This window comes from Athene noctua, chromosome 15 (assembly GCF_965140245.1).
Source record: "Athene noctua chromosome 15, bAthNoc1.hap1.1, whole genome shotgun sequence".
Classification (NCBI taxonomy): Eukaryota; Metazoa; Chordata; class Aves; order Strigiformes; family Strigidae; genus Athene; species Athene noctua.
In genome coordinates this window covers 4,930,770-4,945,873 of record NC_134051.1, presented here as the reverse complement: position 1 = coordinate 4,945,873, position 15,104 = coordinate 4,930,770, and the positions used below count along the sequence as shown (strand labels likewise).

The 15,104-nt window shown below is 44.9% G+C and overlaps 1 protein-coding gene across 2 annotated transcripts in view; it reads left to right on the top strand.

Moving 5' to 3' along the window:
- LMF1 (lipase maturation factor 1) overlaps nt 1-15,104 on the top strand; it is a 204,757-nt gene that overhangs the window by 161,280 nt on the left and 28,373 nt on the right. For both annotated transcript variants that reach the window (XM_074919041.1, XM_074919042.1), the window contains one exon: nt 13,885-14,062. In XM_074919041.1, coding sequence (XP_074775142.1) covers nt 13,885-14,062 — 178 coding nt within the window. The remainder of the gene's footprint in view (nt 1-13,884; nt 14,063-15,104) is intronic.

Sequence of the window (15,104 nt, the reverse complement as noted above, 5' to 3'; positions counted from 1 at the left end):
GTAATTGGTGAGAGAGTTACTGATTTATGCATATTGACAGCCTATTCCAGATTGCAATTAAAACAGGATAGACCTCAAACAAGGATTATTTCTACTAGGGTGAAAAATGCTTTTGCTGACTACTTTTTTTCCTATACGTTAATATTAGGAGATAATGCTTGCTCTGAAGCAGAAATGGCAAATGAAATAGCGTCTGTGGGTTGACCAACTCCTGAGTCAAACCCCTGGTTTGTCCTTGCAGTGTCTTGGTCCTGCCGAAGCTGATGGGAGAGGCCCCGTGGAGCTGGTCTCAGTCCTCCAAACCCTGCCATGCGTCAAACCCTTGTACCTCTTGGGAAAGATCAAGGTGCCTAGCAAGGCATTCTTGATCCCTGCTGCTGTGTAATGCTGAAGGGCCATAATTGTACCACTTGAGTGACTTTCTACTTCTTTATTTTTTGCACACGATTGAATTCAAAACACAACTGTGTGGAAGTGACTTTCCTTAGTCTCATATTCCATATTCTTTAGGAATATGGACCTAAGGTCCTCTCTTCAAGGGGCTGTACTCTATCAACATAAGGGCAGTATTTCCTCTGTTCAGGGCTTCCCACATCCTCGCATCATCTTAATTCATCCGCCTGACATTCCCTCCTAGTCTCCTGTCCACTAGAAGATGATCCATGTACTCCATAGTTCGCCAGAGGCAGCTTCAGCAGCTCTCACAGGCTGTGGGCAAGACATCCAGCGGGCTCCTTGCCGAACCTTGCATTACATATCACGACCGCCCCGGGCGGTTTCACGGGGATGACCCACCAGCCAGAGGTCCAGCGGTTCAGGACCATGCCACGACCACCCTGCGGTTTCCCACAGGGACACCCCAGCTGCCCCGATGCGCCGCAGCCCACAGCACCGCAGGCATTTGTCTGCGTCCGCTTCCAGAAGTGCATCCAGCCAACAGCACAAGCAGCCCGTGTAACTGTTTAGGTTTTTGACAGTTTTATAACCTTAAATTTGCACCTTATGGAAAACTATGACATTTAATGATTAATTGCCATGCTGGAATTTTTCTTATGATGTCTTAATATCCGAGTATGTAGCAGACCTCAGCAGAGAGGAAAAATAAAAGCCTGCAGCAAAATGCTCCCAGAACAACTTGACTAGGCAAGTATTGCCCAGTCCAACTAGTGCTGTCCAAAAGACATGGTTATATTTAGGATTATTTTTTTAAAGCTGTAATGCTATTTACTAGGTGTCTAGCTCAAATTGGAAACCAGCTTGAAAGGAAGCTGTGAAACAGTTTTTTGTGGGTGCAGTCTTCAATCACTTTTCAGTAGAAAGTTGGTCTTGATATTACAAACTAGCTGCTGGTTGTTAACTGAAACAGGCAGGAGCTCGTCATTAAACACCGCTGCTGTTGCACTCTAAGACCTTACTGCCATGCTAACAAGAAAAGAAAAATAATTTATCATTTTTTACAGTCAGATAACTGCTTTTAGCTTATTTGTCATTGATCTGCCTTATCTTGAGTCTGCCTGTCTCCACTGGTGACAGACCTGGCTTCGTAGCTGCTCCACACTGAGATGCAAGTTGCCCTGTCATACGCGTCTGCCCCAGCCGCAGAGGTTGGGAGCTGGGGGCAATCTGTGGTTTGGGGCTGTGCACGAGGACAGAGCTGCTCGAGGGTCTGTAGCCTGACCTTGTCGCTGTTACTACAAAAGTATCAGGCACAGGATGGCAATTCCACTTGTGAGTCACCTCTGGAAGCTCAGATTTGTTGATGTCCCACAAACCAGATGGATGGTCTTTGAGCATCCTGGATCGGAACAGGGTTCCTGGGGAAGGTGCTCAGAGCTGGGTCTGGCCCATTTAGTATTTTGATGAATTCCCAAATTCTGATTGGAAAAAATCCTTTCCAACCTGCTCTCCTCATGGAGGAGACAAATGGAGGGCAGAGCCTGGCGTCCCTCCAGAGCTCTTTCCAAAATAACCCGTCTGGAGATACCGCTGAAGCAGAGCACTTCTGCTGGACTTCAACTTTACATTTGCAATAAAACTGTTTTTAATGAGTGGGATGGAGCTGGTTAGTGAAACACTTGGACTGTTAATAGATGTAGAAATTTTTTAATGTGCTGTTTGACTTTACTGATGAAATGAGCTAATCGGAACGAGTGCTGCTCTCGTGCTGAGTGAAGAAACCCAGGCATGCTCTGGAGGAACAATACTTTGGTTTTCCACATCACTCTTGTCCCGTGGATGGATCCTAACGCGTTTAGCAAAGAGCACGTTTGGAGCTCTGTGCTGGTGGTGGGACGTGGCCGCTCCTCAGCAGTGTACCGGGGCTGCCGGGTCCTGTGGGGATGCCGGGAAGGGCTGCAGTGCCCTGGTTGTAACAACCTGACTTGGAGTTTGGGTTGAGATCTTCTGCTTCCTGCTTCTCCCAGCTTCACAGAAAATTCCATGGTCTCTTTTATGACCATGAGTAATCAGGAACTTGGTTTTGCATCCTGTTTCAAAGTCCACACAAGGCCCCATAATTACATGCTAATATGGTTTTCTCGGGACTGAATTGGGGCCAGATCCTGATCTCATGCTGATACAAACCAAGGGGGTAGTTCACTCCAGTAGCTCTGCCTCTTCCTGCTCCTGATGGCAATAGTAGCTTTGGTGATGACCTGCCAAGTCTTCTGCTAATGGTTAAGGTTTTGAGTCGCTGCCTCTTAGGTATTACCTGCTTTCAGGGCTGGTTTGGGTTAGCAGCTAGAATTGTTTCTGAGCTATCTCTGTAGAATTTCAAAAGCTGAGGGCTGTAGAGAGGGTCTTCTTGCTCTTTTGCCACCCTCTTTTCATGTGCTGATATGTTCTTCATGGAGAATCTCTCTGTCCCAAACTTGGAGGACTTGGTCTTACCTGGACTTGCCTTCCTCACCTTAAACAGCATCTTCATCCAGGACATCTGCCACTGAAATCAACTTTTTGGAGCAAATTTGAGTGAAACGAGGAAGAAATTATCTAAAATTGGTCTTCTAATGTAGAATGCTGCTGAAAAGTTCATTGAGATTTGCTGCTCCATGAAAGTGCTCTTTGGTCTTTAGTAAAGAAATAAATAAGGTGTTGAAAGGTTTTTGACATTAAGTGTCTTTGTGACAGCTTCCCCCTTTAGGAAGTAACTTTACCATCAGGGATGGAAAGATGTTGATAATTCAGAGCAGAGTAGCAAAAAATTCCTTCCTTCTGTAAAATTATTCTTTCATTTTATATTGGTCCAACACTTACATAAGCAGTCCTTCGGCAGTTATTTAGCCTGTAATATATTAATGTGGAACACTGTAGCCTCTAGCAAAAGAGTCAACAGATCAAGCAACACCAAGAGGTATTTTACATAACAAAGCTGCAGAGCAGAATAAATGTGTCAAAGTCAGTGATTTGGAGACATAGCTCTGCAGGACAGGAGGAGTCTGCTTGTGTTTCAGACCCAAAGCGAGCAACCGATCCTAAATTCACACACAATACTTTGGTAATCGAGTTAAACATAAAAAATTTCCTAGAATAGGAATACTTACTACAACATCTTGGGCTACATGATAAATAAAAGAAGGTAAGTTTAACCCTTTTGGCACTGAACGTGTCTCTCACCCCAGTCCTGGGTGTTTCAGAAGGGGCAGCCTGCACAGAGCCGCCGTCCGTCCATCCTTGTGACCGCCCGTTGCTGGAGGTCAAGTGGAGTGTTGCAGTGTGAGATTTGTTTATATATATGTACACATACACATATATATAAAACCATAATCACTCCACTTTCACTCTCTTGCTTCTCTTTAAAATTTTTTCCATTGAAAATCTGGAAGTTGTGCTTATCCATAGAAACGCTCCGCAGTCAAATCCCATAATCTGTGGGAACTGCAGTAGGTGGCTCATATAGCTACAAATTAAAAATTAGTATGGAGTGAGACATTTATATTGCTTCACATTTAGATCAAGAACAAATGTCGGGTGTATAACAGGAATGGAAAGGGTTTGGTTCTCTATTGCTTTAGCACAGTTCTGTTTGTAACTTTAGACCCGGTCTTAGACCGAGGATTGCAAAAGCCTTACAGTGCAATTTGTAATATGCCAAAATCTGACCTAGTTCAAGGACAAGTTTTAGTGAAGATTACTGCACGGTTGCATTTATGCATCTATACTTATTTTATTCCTCAATAGTTATTTTATTCCTCAATATTTCCATTATACATTTATAAACTATGGGGAGTCTCCATCTATATAAGTATTTATAAGTAGTATAAATACTGACCTCTGCTTTTTAAGGATAAATATGGGTCTTTGTTAACATAGTTGTTCAAGCCGCCAGTCATAGTTGCTCAGGAAAACAAAAATCTGTATACAGCATGTGAATTATAAAATACTTTGAATTCTAGCTAATTCCCCTGGCTCTAAACGAATGATTCGCCAATCCAATCTAACTAGAGGTGCACAGCGTGTGTGTGCAACTGTGCAATGAACAGCTCGAGGTTTATTATTTTCTTATTTCTGTATTAAATGTGGTAATAATATGTGGGTTCTCTCCTATCATCTTGTGGGAAGGAAATACTCAGCCTTTGCCTATGAAATCATGTTTTGAATACCAGATCTGGACTGGTTCCTGACTCCACGATATTCCCAGTGAGCTGGGTAGGTGCTTCTACCCCTTCTGGAAATTCAGAGCTGAGGTTGCTGAGGAGCGTTCATGTGTCCTGAGACCCCACAGCACGTAGGGGATGGAGAAAGGGACTTGTATTTCTCTTGTGGGCTGCAGTTTGTATTGTGAATTGAGATCACCTCATTGACTGCGTGTCCAAAAGTAAACCAAAGTCAAGCCACACTCTTCTTTCTCATCTTACTGTCACAACTGACTTTGTTCCTTTTGCTCCTCGTACTTCCAGTAGCTGTCTGAATTTCTGTGGGATTGACTTAACCATTTTATCCGCTGTCTAAAACAGATCAAGTGGACAGAGGTACTCATTTTCCTATGTATTTTTCTGCACTAAATAGCTCTGCAAAGCAGAGATGAAATCCTCATGCAAATACTTAATAAAAAAGTTAACAAGAGATTAGATTAATAATAGGGGAAAATTAAATGTTCTTGCTGTTGTCATTTAATGGGAATTTTTTGCTCGTGCCTACAATAACTTTTGGGAAAAACTACATATATAAGTATTTTTCAAACTGAAACCAGATGGGGGAATGATAGCCTGTTTTTCTTTGTGGGAGGCTATGTTTTCATGGTACGCAAGTAACTGGAGGCACATTAAAATCAAATTTGGCTTTTGAGGCTTGTCCTTCCTATCTCTTATAGGAAGGATCAACTTTTGATGTTGTAAGTTTCAGGTTGTCCTCAGAGTAAGAGATTCTTTGGCGGAAGGGCCGCGGGTTTTAGAAGAGCGGATTTAACTGCTTAACCAAAACCAAAGCAATGTTTGCCCCTTTGGAGAACGCTGGTATTTTCTTTTTAAAGATTCATCCCAGGCACAGATGGCACAGAGACTGTGGGCGATGAAATGTCCCCAACGCAGCCGGTAGCGCTTGCGCTTTCAATTGCAATGGCACCAGTGTGCCACCATCCGCCTTCCCCCCAGCTCAACTGCTGGGTGCCCAGAGGAAAACCAGAAAGATTTGTTTGCTGTGACAAATCTCCCTTTCCCTTGGTGTCACCCGTACCACCAGGATTTGTCCCACTCTGCTCAAAGGCATGGTCTGGTTGGGTCATTTCTAAACTCTCGCTTCTCTCTGGTTCCCACAGGGAGCTGAGCAGCCCGTAGTGCCTTTGCTCAAGCATGGGAGATAAGGCTGGTTCAGGCATTTCTCTCAGCTGCGCCCCTCACCATTAGCCCTGTGTGGCTGTGGAGTAGTGCTGTTGTCACGCACGGGATGGAAAGGGATGGGGACCAGATGGTCCTGCCGGTGCCGAATGCCACCGCTTTCCCTGGTAGCTCCAGAGAGCACAGCACACACGTTCTTGGGTGCTGACGTGGGCCCCTCCTCGCCTCTGCTCCTTCATAAGGATCCATAAAATCCAGCTTAAAAGACTGATTTCCTCTTTCCTCGGTGACATGCAAAGTCCGTTGAGGAGCGTTCTTAAGTTCTGGAGATCCAGTAGCAGGTCCATCAGGAGGAGGGGGTCTTTGCTGTCCTGAGCAGCTGGGCGGATTGTGTGTGGCTCTGGGAATCTGTGATGAGAAGGTCCATGCGGGACCCAGGTACTGCAGTTTTGACAGTGCATAGATGAGCTGGACTCTTTTTTTCTCCAGCTTTCGCTAGCACAGAGTGACTAAGCCATATAAATAACTATTTTGTGTGGAAGGGAAGAGGTTTACTTTTGTTTTTTCAACATCCTATTTTTTTTTTTTCATCGATACATTTGGTCTGTGTTTTATCTTGAAATGATTAGTGCCTTTTCCGTAAAAGTTATCACTAATAAGTCACATCTCACATGGCTGTCACTATAATTAATACCAGTAACAAAGCAGGATGACCTCAGTCCCAAGCAGGGGAGAGCTGGAGAGTACTTAGCTAAGTTAGAGCCTTTCAAATCATCTGAGCCTAAGGAAATCTGTCCTAGGGCTGGTAAAGAGCTGGTTGTTGAGATTCTGTCAGCATCAGTGATTATCTTAGAATGTAGGTGAAGTAATGAAAGAATGGAGAAGAGCTAATAAACTACCTGTCCTCTAAAGAGAGAAAAAGGGAAGAGCCGGGACATTACAGAGCCACTACTGGAAAAATACTGTGAAAAAATGATGAAAAAGACCATTTCTAAATACCTTCAAAAAACAAGGGGGATAACTACAACAGTTGTGGTTTTGCCAAGAGCAGACCATGTAAAAGCAGTCGTCTTCCCCTCATTGACAAAACAAGACTCATGAATAGAGGATAAACAATATATGCTTTTACTGAGGCTTTTGAAACTCTTTCACATAAAATCTCATAAACAACCCAGGAAAATGGGGTCTGTAAGAAGTAGGAAATACTGTCCAGCAAACAAAACGGGTTGGAAAGTCTATTCAGCAGTTATCAATGGCTCACTGTCAGAGGGAAGGATTTATCAAGGGGGCTTCTGCAGGGTCTATCTAGGGATATTCAGGGTTTTCATTAATGTTGTCTAATATTAGTAGACCACGCTCAGGTAGAAGCTATTGGCACACATGATGAATATTCAGAATAATCTTGGCAATGCTATCAAGTCAGCTGAGCTGTACTGTTGCAGAAAGGGCAGACATCCTACTGGAATCTATAAATTCTTTGTGCTCAGAGTATATAAATCCTTCCTGCTCTCTGCTGCTCGTAAGGCTAGAGCTAAAAGCTGTGGCTCAGTTTTGGGTATTCCCTTCAGGAAAGATACATCCCAGCTGGAGAAAATCCAGAGGACGGTGAGAATAAGCAGAGATCTAGAGACTGAATTCACAAGGCAGGGTTGGACCAACTGGGATCATTTAATCCAAACAAGAACATGACTGGGATTGAAGAGGCAGTGGACCAAGGACAGTTGTCACCTGTATGAAAGGCTATTGCAGGTAGAAGAGAACAGTCTTTGATGGCAGCGAGCAGAGAAGGGGTCATGAGATTAAATACTGGCAAGGAAGAGTCCAGCTAGATATTAGGAATAATTTAAAGATGATGAAGCAGTGGAGCAGGTAGTCAGAAAGGCCAGGGACCTGGATCCATCACTCAACAAAGGTTTATAGGAAGAGTTTAGACAAACACGCTACGGTGCAGGTGGAGACGACTCTACCTGGGGGCAGCAGGAAAGACTGGACAGCTTCTTGTCTCTTCCAGCCCTCTGCTCCTATGTTTTTTTCTTTAAATAAATTATAGCTCTTCTGGGCACCCCAATCTTGGCTTTTCTGTGCCAGTGGCTTTATATCTGAAAGCTCCAGTGCTGCGTAGTGACTGTGTCCCTGTGCTTGGGTAGAGCCTGGAAGCTCCAGCCAGCCCTTGGCCGTGTTTAAGAGGTTACAGCCCGTTGTTGTTCCTTCTGGACAAATATACAGTCTGCTACCCAGAATATGAGCTTCTCCTACCTACTGTATGTTTATAACAATCTGTGATTTTAAAAAATAAAAACCAGCCAAACAAAGAAGTCTAACCTGTAAAAAAGTTATGGGTGTAGGTACCCGTTTTCTGACAGAGGGGTTTGGTAACAGTGCAGGGGACAGAAATGTAAGGAATAATTGTTTTTGGGCCTAGAACCAGGAAAACTACTTTTCCAAATTAATCCAGTGAGAGCCATGAATCCACAGTATTTCATATCACACTTCATAAAACTCCAGTCATAATCCATAAAACTGACATTATTAGATTAAAAACCTCAGTTCCTCCTATAAGGAGCTCGCTCATTAGACATGCTGTAGTTTTATAACCTTAAAGTTCCTACCCAATTACCATGATTAATACTGTGCTTTAATAAAAAATTTTTAAAAATCACCACAGGGGTTGATACCATCTGTTTGTTATAATTGTGCATTTAAATATTGTCCAGCAAGAGAAAGACACTCAGTAAACACAAATCAAGGCCAAGGGAGGGAGGGCACAGCCCATCCACCACAGCTGAGGTCCAGAGGGTGGAGATATGGAGATACAGATGGGTTGTGATTGTGGCAGGAGCACAGAAGGGCCAAGCCTGGCACGGTGCAAACCTGAAATTACTGTGAGATGTGTGCAACAAACTCCTGCTTCACGCAGCCGATGGGGAAGGAGCAGCGATGCTCTCTGTGCTCTGCCAGACCAGCTCCCGGGGGGGTTGGTGTCCTCGCCCCTAAAGGTGGGTGTGAAGGAGGTCCAGCACCCACACACTTGCTTTGCACGTGGGTGAAATAAGACCTTGGGAAGTTTGGTGGCTTAGCCCAAATCCTCAGCACCAGCGTCAGGCCTGCACACCCATCAGTTCCCAGGGCGGGAGGTGATGACACAGGGTGTCCCTGCCCACGGCAGGAGGGTTGAAGCTGGATGAGCTTTAAGGTCCCTTCCAACCCAAACCATTCCATGATTCTATGATCAGAGATCTCTGCCCTCACTGCCCTGATTTTCATGTTAAATTAAACTTCCCACCAGGAACCAGCATGGCTCTGCTTTGCCAGAGCAGGGAGAGCAGGATGCAGAGACTTAGGAGGTTTCACACAGAAAAGGAAGGATTTAGGTAAATGTGCACTACCTGCCAAGGCAAATACTAGTTTGGATCGCAAAGGATCCACTAACCCGGGGAGATGCTGCGCTTGCAGAAGACGCTGGTTGCTCAGAGGACAAAGCTTTGCCCTTGATGCTGTCAGGACACGTTGATCAAATAACACAGACCCCGTGGAAAAACAGCCACGAAACCCTTCGCGAGGACAGCCACCCGTCAGCCTGTTTGAAAAACTTATCTCTTTTCCTGCTGATTGACTTTGAAGTGGGAATTGTCTCCAGGTTTATTTTTGCAAAGCTGAGGGGTTCACGGTGCTCAGCCCCCTCGGGCAGGGCATCACACTAACCCGTGTCCAGGAGCACTCGCAGCGGCTGGCGCGAGCATCGAGGCTCGGTCAGAATAACTGAAGTTAAAAATGTGTCAGGTTCGTGATTCCACCCACAGACCAGAAAACGCCAAACTTGTATTATTTTTGAATCCCCTGATTTTTAAGGGCTGGTGGAAATAAGATATCTTGCTTCTGACTTCCAAGCAATAAAGAGAGGTGAATCACTACCAGAAAAAAAACTCCCGTGGACCACCCAGTCACTCTGTACAAAGCTGTAAAATGAGCCTCAGCAGAAGTAGCAAAGTGCAGAACTATTTTCTTAATATTACTGCAATTGCACGAGGCAAATCACATCAGAAAAGGATCAGAGTTTCCTAACAAAGTAGCAAAGTGAGAAGTGTGTTAATGAATACAGGCTGATTAATACGCATTGAACTAAATCACATTCGGGTCAAAGGGGGAACACCAAACCTTGAGTATAACATGTTATGGTCAAGGACCTAACGTGTGTATGTAATTCAGATTTTAAGTACTTTTTTCACCTCATAATTCTGGATAATTATCCAAGGATAAAATAAGTTAATTTTTTAAACTATATAATAGTTAGGACTTTTGTTACTTACTGTAATTGGTCAGATCTCTCATTTTTTTAAGATTATGTGACTCTGTTACTGAAGAGTCCTGCTGGGTTTTGAAAACTGTAACTTGCAAATCACTGTATTTTAAAAAATGGTGCCAATCATATAAAATATGAAATGACATGGTTTTAACATTTATTTGTCATCATTTTTAATGAGAAAGCATACATCTTTTTAACAGAACACAGGCTGAAAGTCCTCAAGCCGAAATTGTGCATGTGTTGTTGATGTTTGCATTGTGGAGTAGTATTTTGGGAGACCACCTCTTATTTTTGAGTGGGAGAGCAACACCACAGTGAACCTTTTTCAGGGGAGGAGAGAGCCCGCTGGCTGGGGGCACTCCAGGATAAACCATAGGGAGACTCCGGGGACCAGCCTTTGGGCACACAGGTATTTTGGGGGGACTTGTAATTAAGGTGTTGGATTCATACTTGGGAGATTTGGGTCCTATTTCAGGTTCTGCTGCAAAACTCCTTATGTGATCCTGAGTGAGTTTCTTTAAGGCAATATCCCCAGAGAGTGCTGCTGAAATAAGTAGGTGCCAAAATTCTTATGCTCTCTGCCTGTAACACGGCTGTAATGCATCCTAATTTTGATCTAACTTTTACCAGTATGTTTAAACTGATTTTTTTCAGGACAGGAACTGTCCTCTTACCATCTGGTTTGCCAAGTCCAAGTTAAACAGGTCCATGTTGCAATTGGAGCCTCCTTGTGTTACATGAGTATAACAAAATCCTGATACCAAGCCCCCAGGTAATGGCCAAAAGCCCTTGAAAACAAATTAAGCGTGCTGCTTATAAAGTAAGGTGGTAGGCTTGTTTCCTTGTCCCCACCTGTGTAGTTGGCACAGCCATGGAGATCTTGCTCTCAAACAAGCCCCAGCAGAGGTGAGAGACCTCTGATTGAGGTCATCTCTCTGAAAGCCAAGGGCAGCTTTAAGGAATATGTAAAAAATATATAGCAGCATTCCTAAGGCATCTCAGTATTTAGCCAAAGGCCTGTTACATGGTCTGTCTTGTGCTGTAGGAAGTTTTAGCCTGATAGTGGCTACGTGATATGTTACACAGTGGAGGTGATATCTGCTGGTGCTTCTCTGAGCTTCCATCGTCCTGGCCAGAGGAGAGCCTGCAAGGTTCACTAAGATTTCCTCTTTGCTTGGGATGTAGCTTTTTGGTGTTTGTTGTGGGGTTTTTATGTACCTTGGAGAAAGTTTGGGATGGTCTCCAGCTCCCAAGGAGTCTTGTGTTTGACATGAGTTGGCTCATCAGGGCAGCTAGGTTTCCTCCAGAGACCCGCTGTCCTCGGGTGCAACATGGGCTGGAAGAGCAGCGGAGAACTTCAGCTGTGCCCCTTGGGTCTGTGGTCAGTCCTTCAGCTTCTGCATCTCCTCAGGGTTTCTGAAAGATTCATCACTTGTTCACTTAGAGGAGGAGACCAGTGGCGGGGCAGGAGCGGGGTCCACACAGCAGCTCCTCTGCCTGCGGCGGGATGCTGGGGGTGTCGTGGGTTTACGTGTTCAGTCTTGAGCTGTCTTGAAAGTCTTCCTTGACCACATGTGCTAAAATTGTAAGTAAACAGTGCAGCGGAGGATAAAGTTCAGCTGTGTGAATGGGAGAAGTGTTCTTTAATAAAATAATAGTGGTGCCAATCAAGGTTACAGCTTTCAACCCAGCTGGAAGGTGGGGAAGTTCTCATTAGCTGGTCTGAAGGCTGAAAAATAAATGACTTTGTTACATCAGGGCATTATTTTTTTACATGTAACAGATTAAGTCAGCTTTATAACCTTCAATTTTTATGGTTAAGGTGGCGAGACTACTTTCTTTTCTCTCCTTTTTTCCACTTCTTTAGTTTTAACGTGTCTGAGGAACAGCTAGTTAATTAGGGCTGAATCCTAAGTAATGTGACTAATGGGAGAAGAATCCAAATCAGCCTCAAAACTCAAATAGTCCCGAACAAGTATCAGCTGCTTTTCTCTTCTTGTCTTTGTGTGCCTGGATTCCCATATTTTGTTTTATGCCAACATGCTAAATCGTGCCTGACACGTTCCTTTGTGACCACTGCGATGTCTGGGCAGCCCCGGGGAAACCCAGATGTGTCTTCACGGCCACCACCCCGGGGTTGGCTTTGTTCAACACGTCGTTTTGCTGGCACTGGAGCAAGTTCCTATGTCCATTCTGTGTCTGGTGCAAGTCTCAGTGTCAGCAAGGTTGAGCTGGAAGCGATCCCTTCTCTCGTGAAACGTGGAGCAATTAAAAGCTTCAAATGCTTTCGGTTAAAAACCCCTTTGTGTGTGAAAGCAAAGACGTTTGAGTCCATCGGTTCTCAGCATCCTTGGTGGTGTCAGTGCAGTGCGGGCTCCCTCCTTCCAATGGTTAACGGGCAGATGGAATGAAATTGGACTGCATGACACGCAGGATGATGTGCCGTGGGTTAGGAACAGAGATGTCTGTGTGATGCAAGGAACTGCATATTTGGAAGATGCTTATGTGTTGGGGGACTTGTGTGCCCCGGCTGGCAAGCACTAAGGTGATACCCCAGCGGCGAAGATAAACGTGGCGTTAAAACACAGTGGGAGGGGTCAGTCTGGTGGAGCATGAGAAATGTTAGTATTGCTGTACAAGGTCCTGGTGAGGCCCATCTGATACCCTCCGTTTGGTACTTGTCAGAACCCAGAAAGATGGACTGAGCTTTGTTTGGGCTGAGGGCAGGCAGGGAAGTCCTCTGGGAGAGGAGATCAGAGCAGTTTGGTGTGCTTTGAAGTATAAAAAAGGAGAAAGGATGTAACTGTACAAATAAAACAGTAGGGTCTGTGAACAGGTAAAATACTAGCCTAGAAAAAAATGAGGAAGTATAGGCCAGGCTTGAATAAATTAGGCTAGAAAATAGAAATTAAAAGCAACGGTTGTGAGGCAGCAGAAATTGCTCCGTGCATTTGGGTTTATCTGATGCTCTAATGAAAGGCTCTGGCTGGGGGTTGGCAGGCGCCTCGAGCAGGGACGTACCTGCACCTTCCCCGTGGCTGACGTGGGGACATGCCGAGGGGTGACATCTTAGAGCTGCAGAGTGAAACCCTGTGCTGCTGATTCATGACCAAGGTTAAACCAGCAGTGCCCAGAGATGAGCGCTGGATGCTCGTTAGGACTTGCTGGAGAAGGGCAAAAAGTTGCCTCATATTTTTCTAGTCATTGTAAGAGTAAGACAAAAAATATCATGTGCCTACAAAAAGCCTTTCCCAATGTGTACAGATATTTATGGAGACTCCTCCAAAGGCTCACAGATTTTTCCACTTTCTCTGCCTTACACATGCAAGACATTCTCCTAAATGGCCAATAAAAGCTAAAATTAAAAAAAAAAAAAAAAAGCGCCTCTTAAGAAATACACACTTCTATATTTAATGCTGCTCTTTAATTAGAAGTTCCAATATTTCCTCCTGAAGGGTTTCAGGAACGTTGCTGTCACAGATACATCGGTATAAGCAGGAAGCAGACGATTCCCCAGGGGCCAAACCACTGCGCTGTCACCGGGAGCACTATGGAAATCAAGTCACACTATACCCTGGCTGATCTTTCTCCTGCTGAAAGCAAGGGCCGAGCTCGCGTTGCAAGCTGGTGGGGTACATTTGGGCTGTAGCCTGGGCAGGGAGGGAATGGTTTGCCATCACTGTTGCAATCATGGAAAATCCGCAAAGAATGTGCTGAGGTGTGAAAATCCATCTGGTTTTTCCTTCACTGCGTTTTTCTGTTGTCATTTAACATGCAACACCCTCTGCTGCCTTCTTTCCTGTTTAGGTGCTTCTGATACTAAGTGGAAACCTGAGTTTCCTCAACTGGCTGACCATCGTGCCCAGCATCGCCTGCTTCGATGATGCCAGCCTGGGCTTCCTCTTCAGCGCCCGGCCAGGAGGGGTGAAAGAGCGGGTGGTGCAGATGCAGCTCAAAGATGCAGCCAGGGAGCAGCTTCCCCTGGGTGAGTTATTCCCAGAAGACGGGAGAAGTTTCACCAAGGTGTGTTTGGTGTGCTTATCTCAAAAGCCATCACCTTCTTCTGGAGCAAACCTGGGTGTGCAGGGAGGTGACTGCCCCTGCGTGGTCTCCTCTGTGGGTTGGAGGGGCCTGCGCCTCGGGGGCTGGGTCTGCACGAGCATCCCGCTCTCCTGGTTAAGTTACTGGATATGAGGTTAGTCTTCCAGAAAGAACCAAATTGATTGTTGATCTGTTGATCTGTGGGTCCACCAACTCTTTTGCAAACTGAGAAAGAGACCTGGCTGCTGGAAAAGTGGCGATTCAGTGTCCTGCTTGGAGAAGGCGAGAGGATCAACGGCTTGGGCAGCGTGGGCACTGTCCCGGCAGGGAGCGAGTTCCCCAGGGCAGGGAAGAGCTGAACTGATGTTCATATCGTGAATATGGAAAAGCAAATACAAAGGGGTTTGTAACTAAACAAAAGGGACGAATGTGGCTGATGTTTCCTTCTGAATTTCCTTCTGAAGGGAGTTTTCGAGCAGCCCTGTTCCAAAAGATCGCTTGCACAAGCCGCACTGGGATATTTTTCATGGGACTGCATAACAGATGTAAAGTTGTGTTTGTAACATTTTTATAAACCGCATATAAGCAACAAATTGCCTATAATATCAACAACAATCACAGATGCTTATTTTTAAATACACTAAACATCTGTCAGAAGAATGAAAAATGTCAACAAGATGCAGCATCTGTCTCCAGTCTTTTCTCATCTACCAAAAGCACAGCTTATTAACCAGAAGCGTTAGTTCCAGCAAGGCTAATGCAGTTTCATTAAACTTTCTGTGTCTCCTATCTTACATATTTTGCTGGAAGAAATCTTTAACAGCTTTTCCCCTCCGGTAACTTTGCTTAGAGGCTGTGAGAGCCTAGAGCTCTCCTACCATCTGTATTTTTGCATCGAGTCCCAAGCAACACTCAAGTTGCACCTTCCTTTCTGGAGGAGAAGCCAAAGGGCGCCTGTTCGCTATGGCACGTGGTGAGTCACCGTG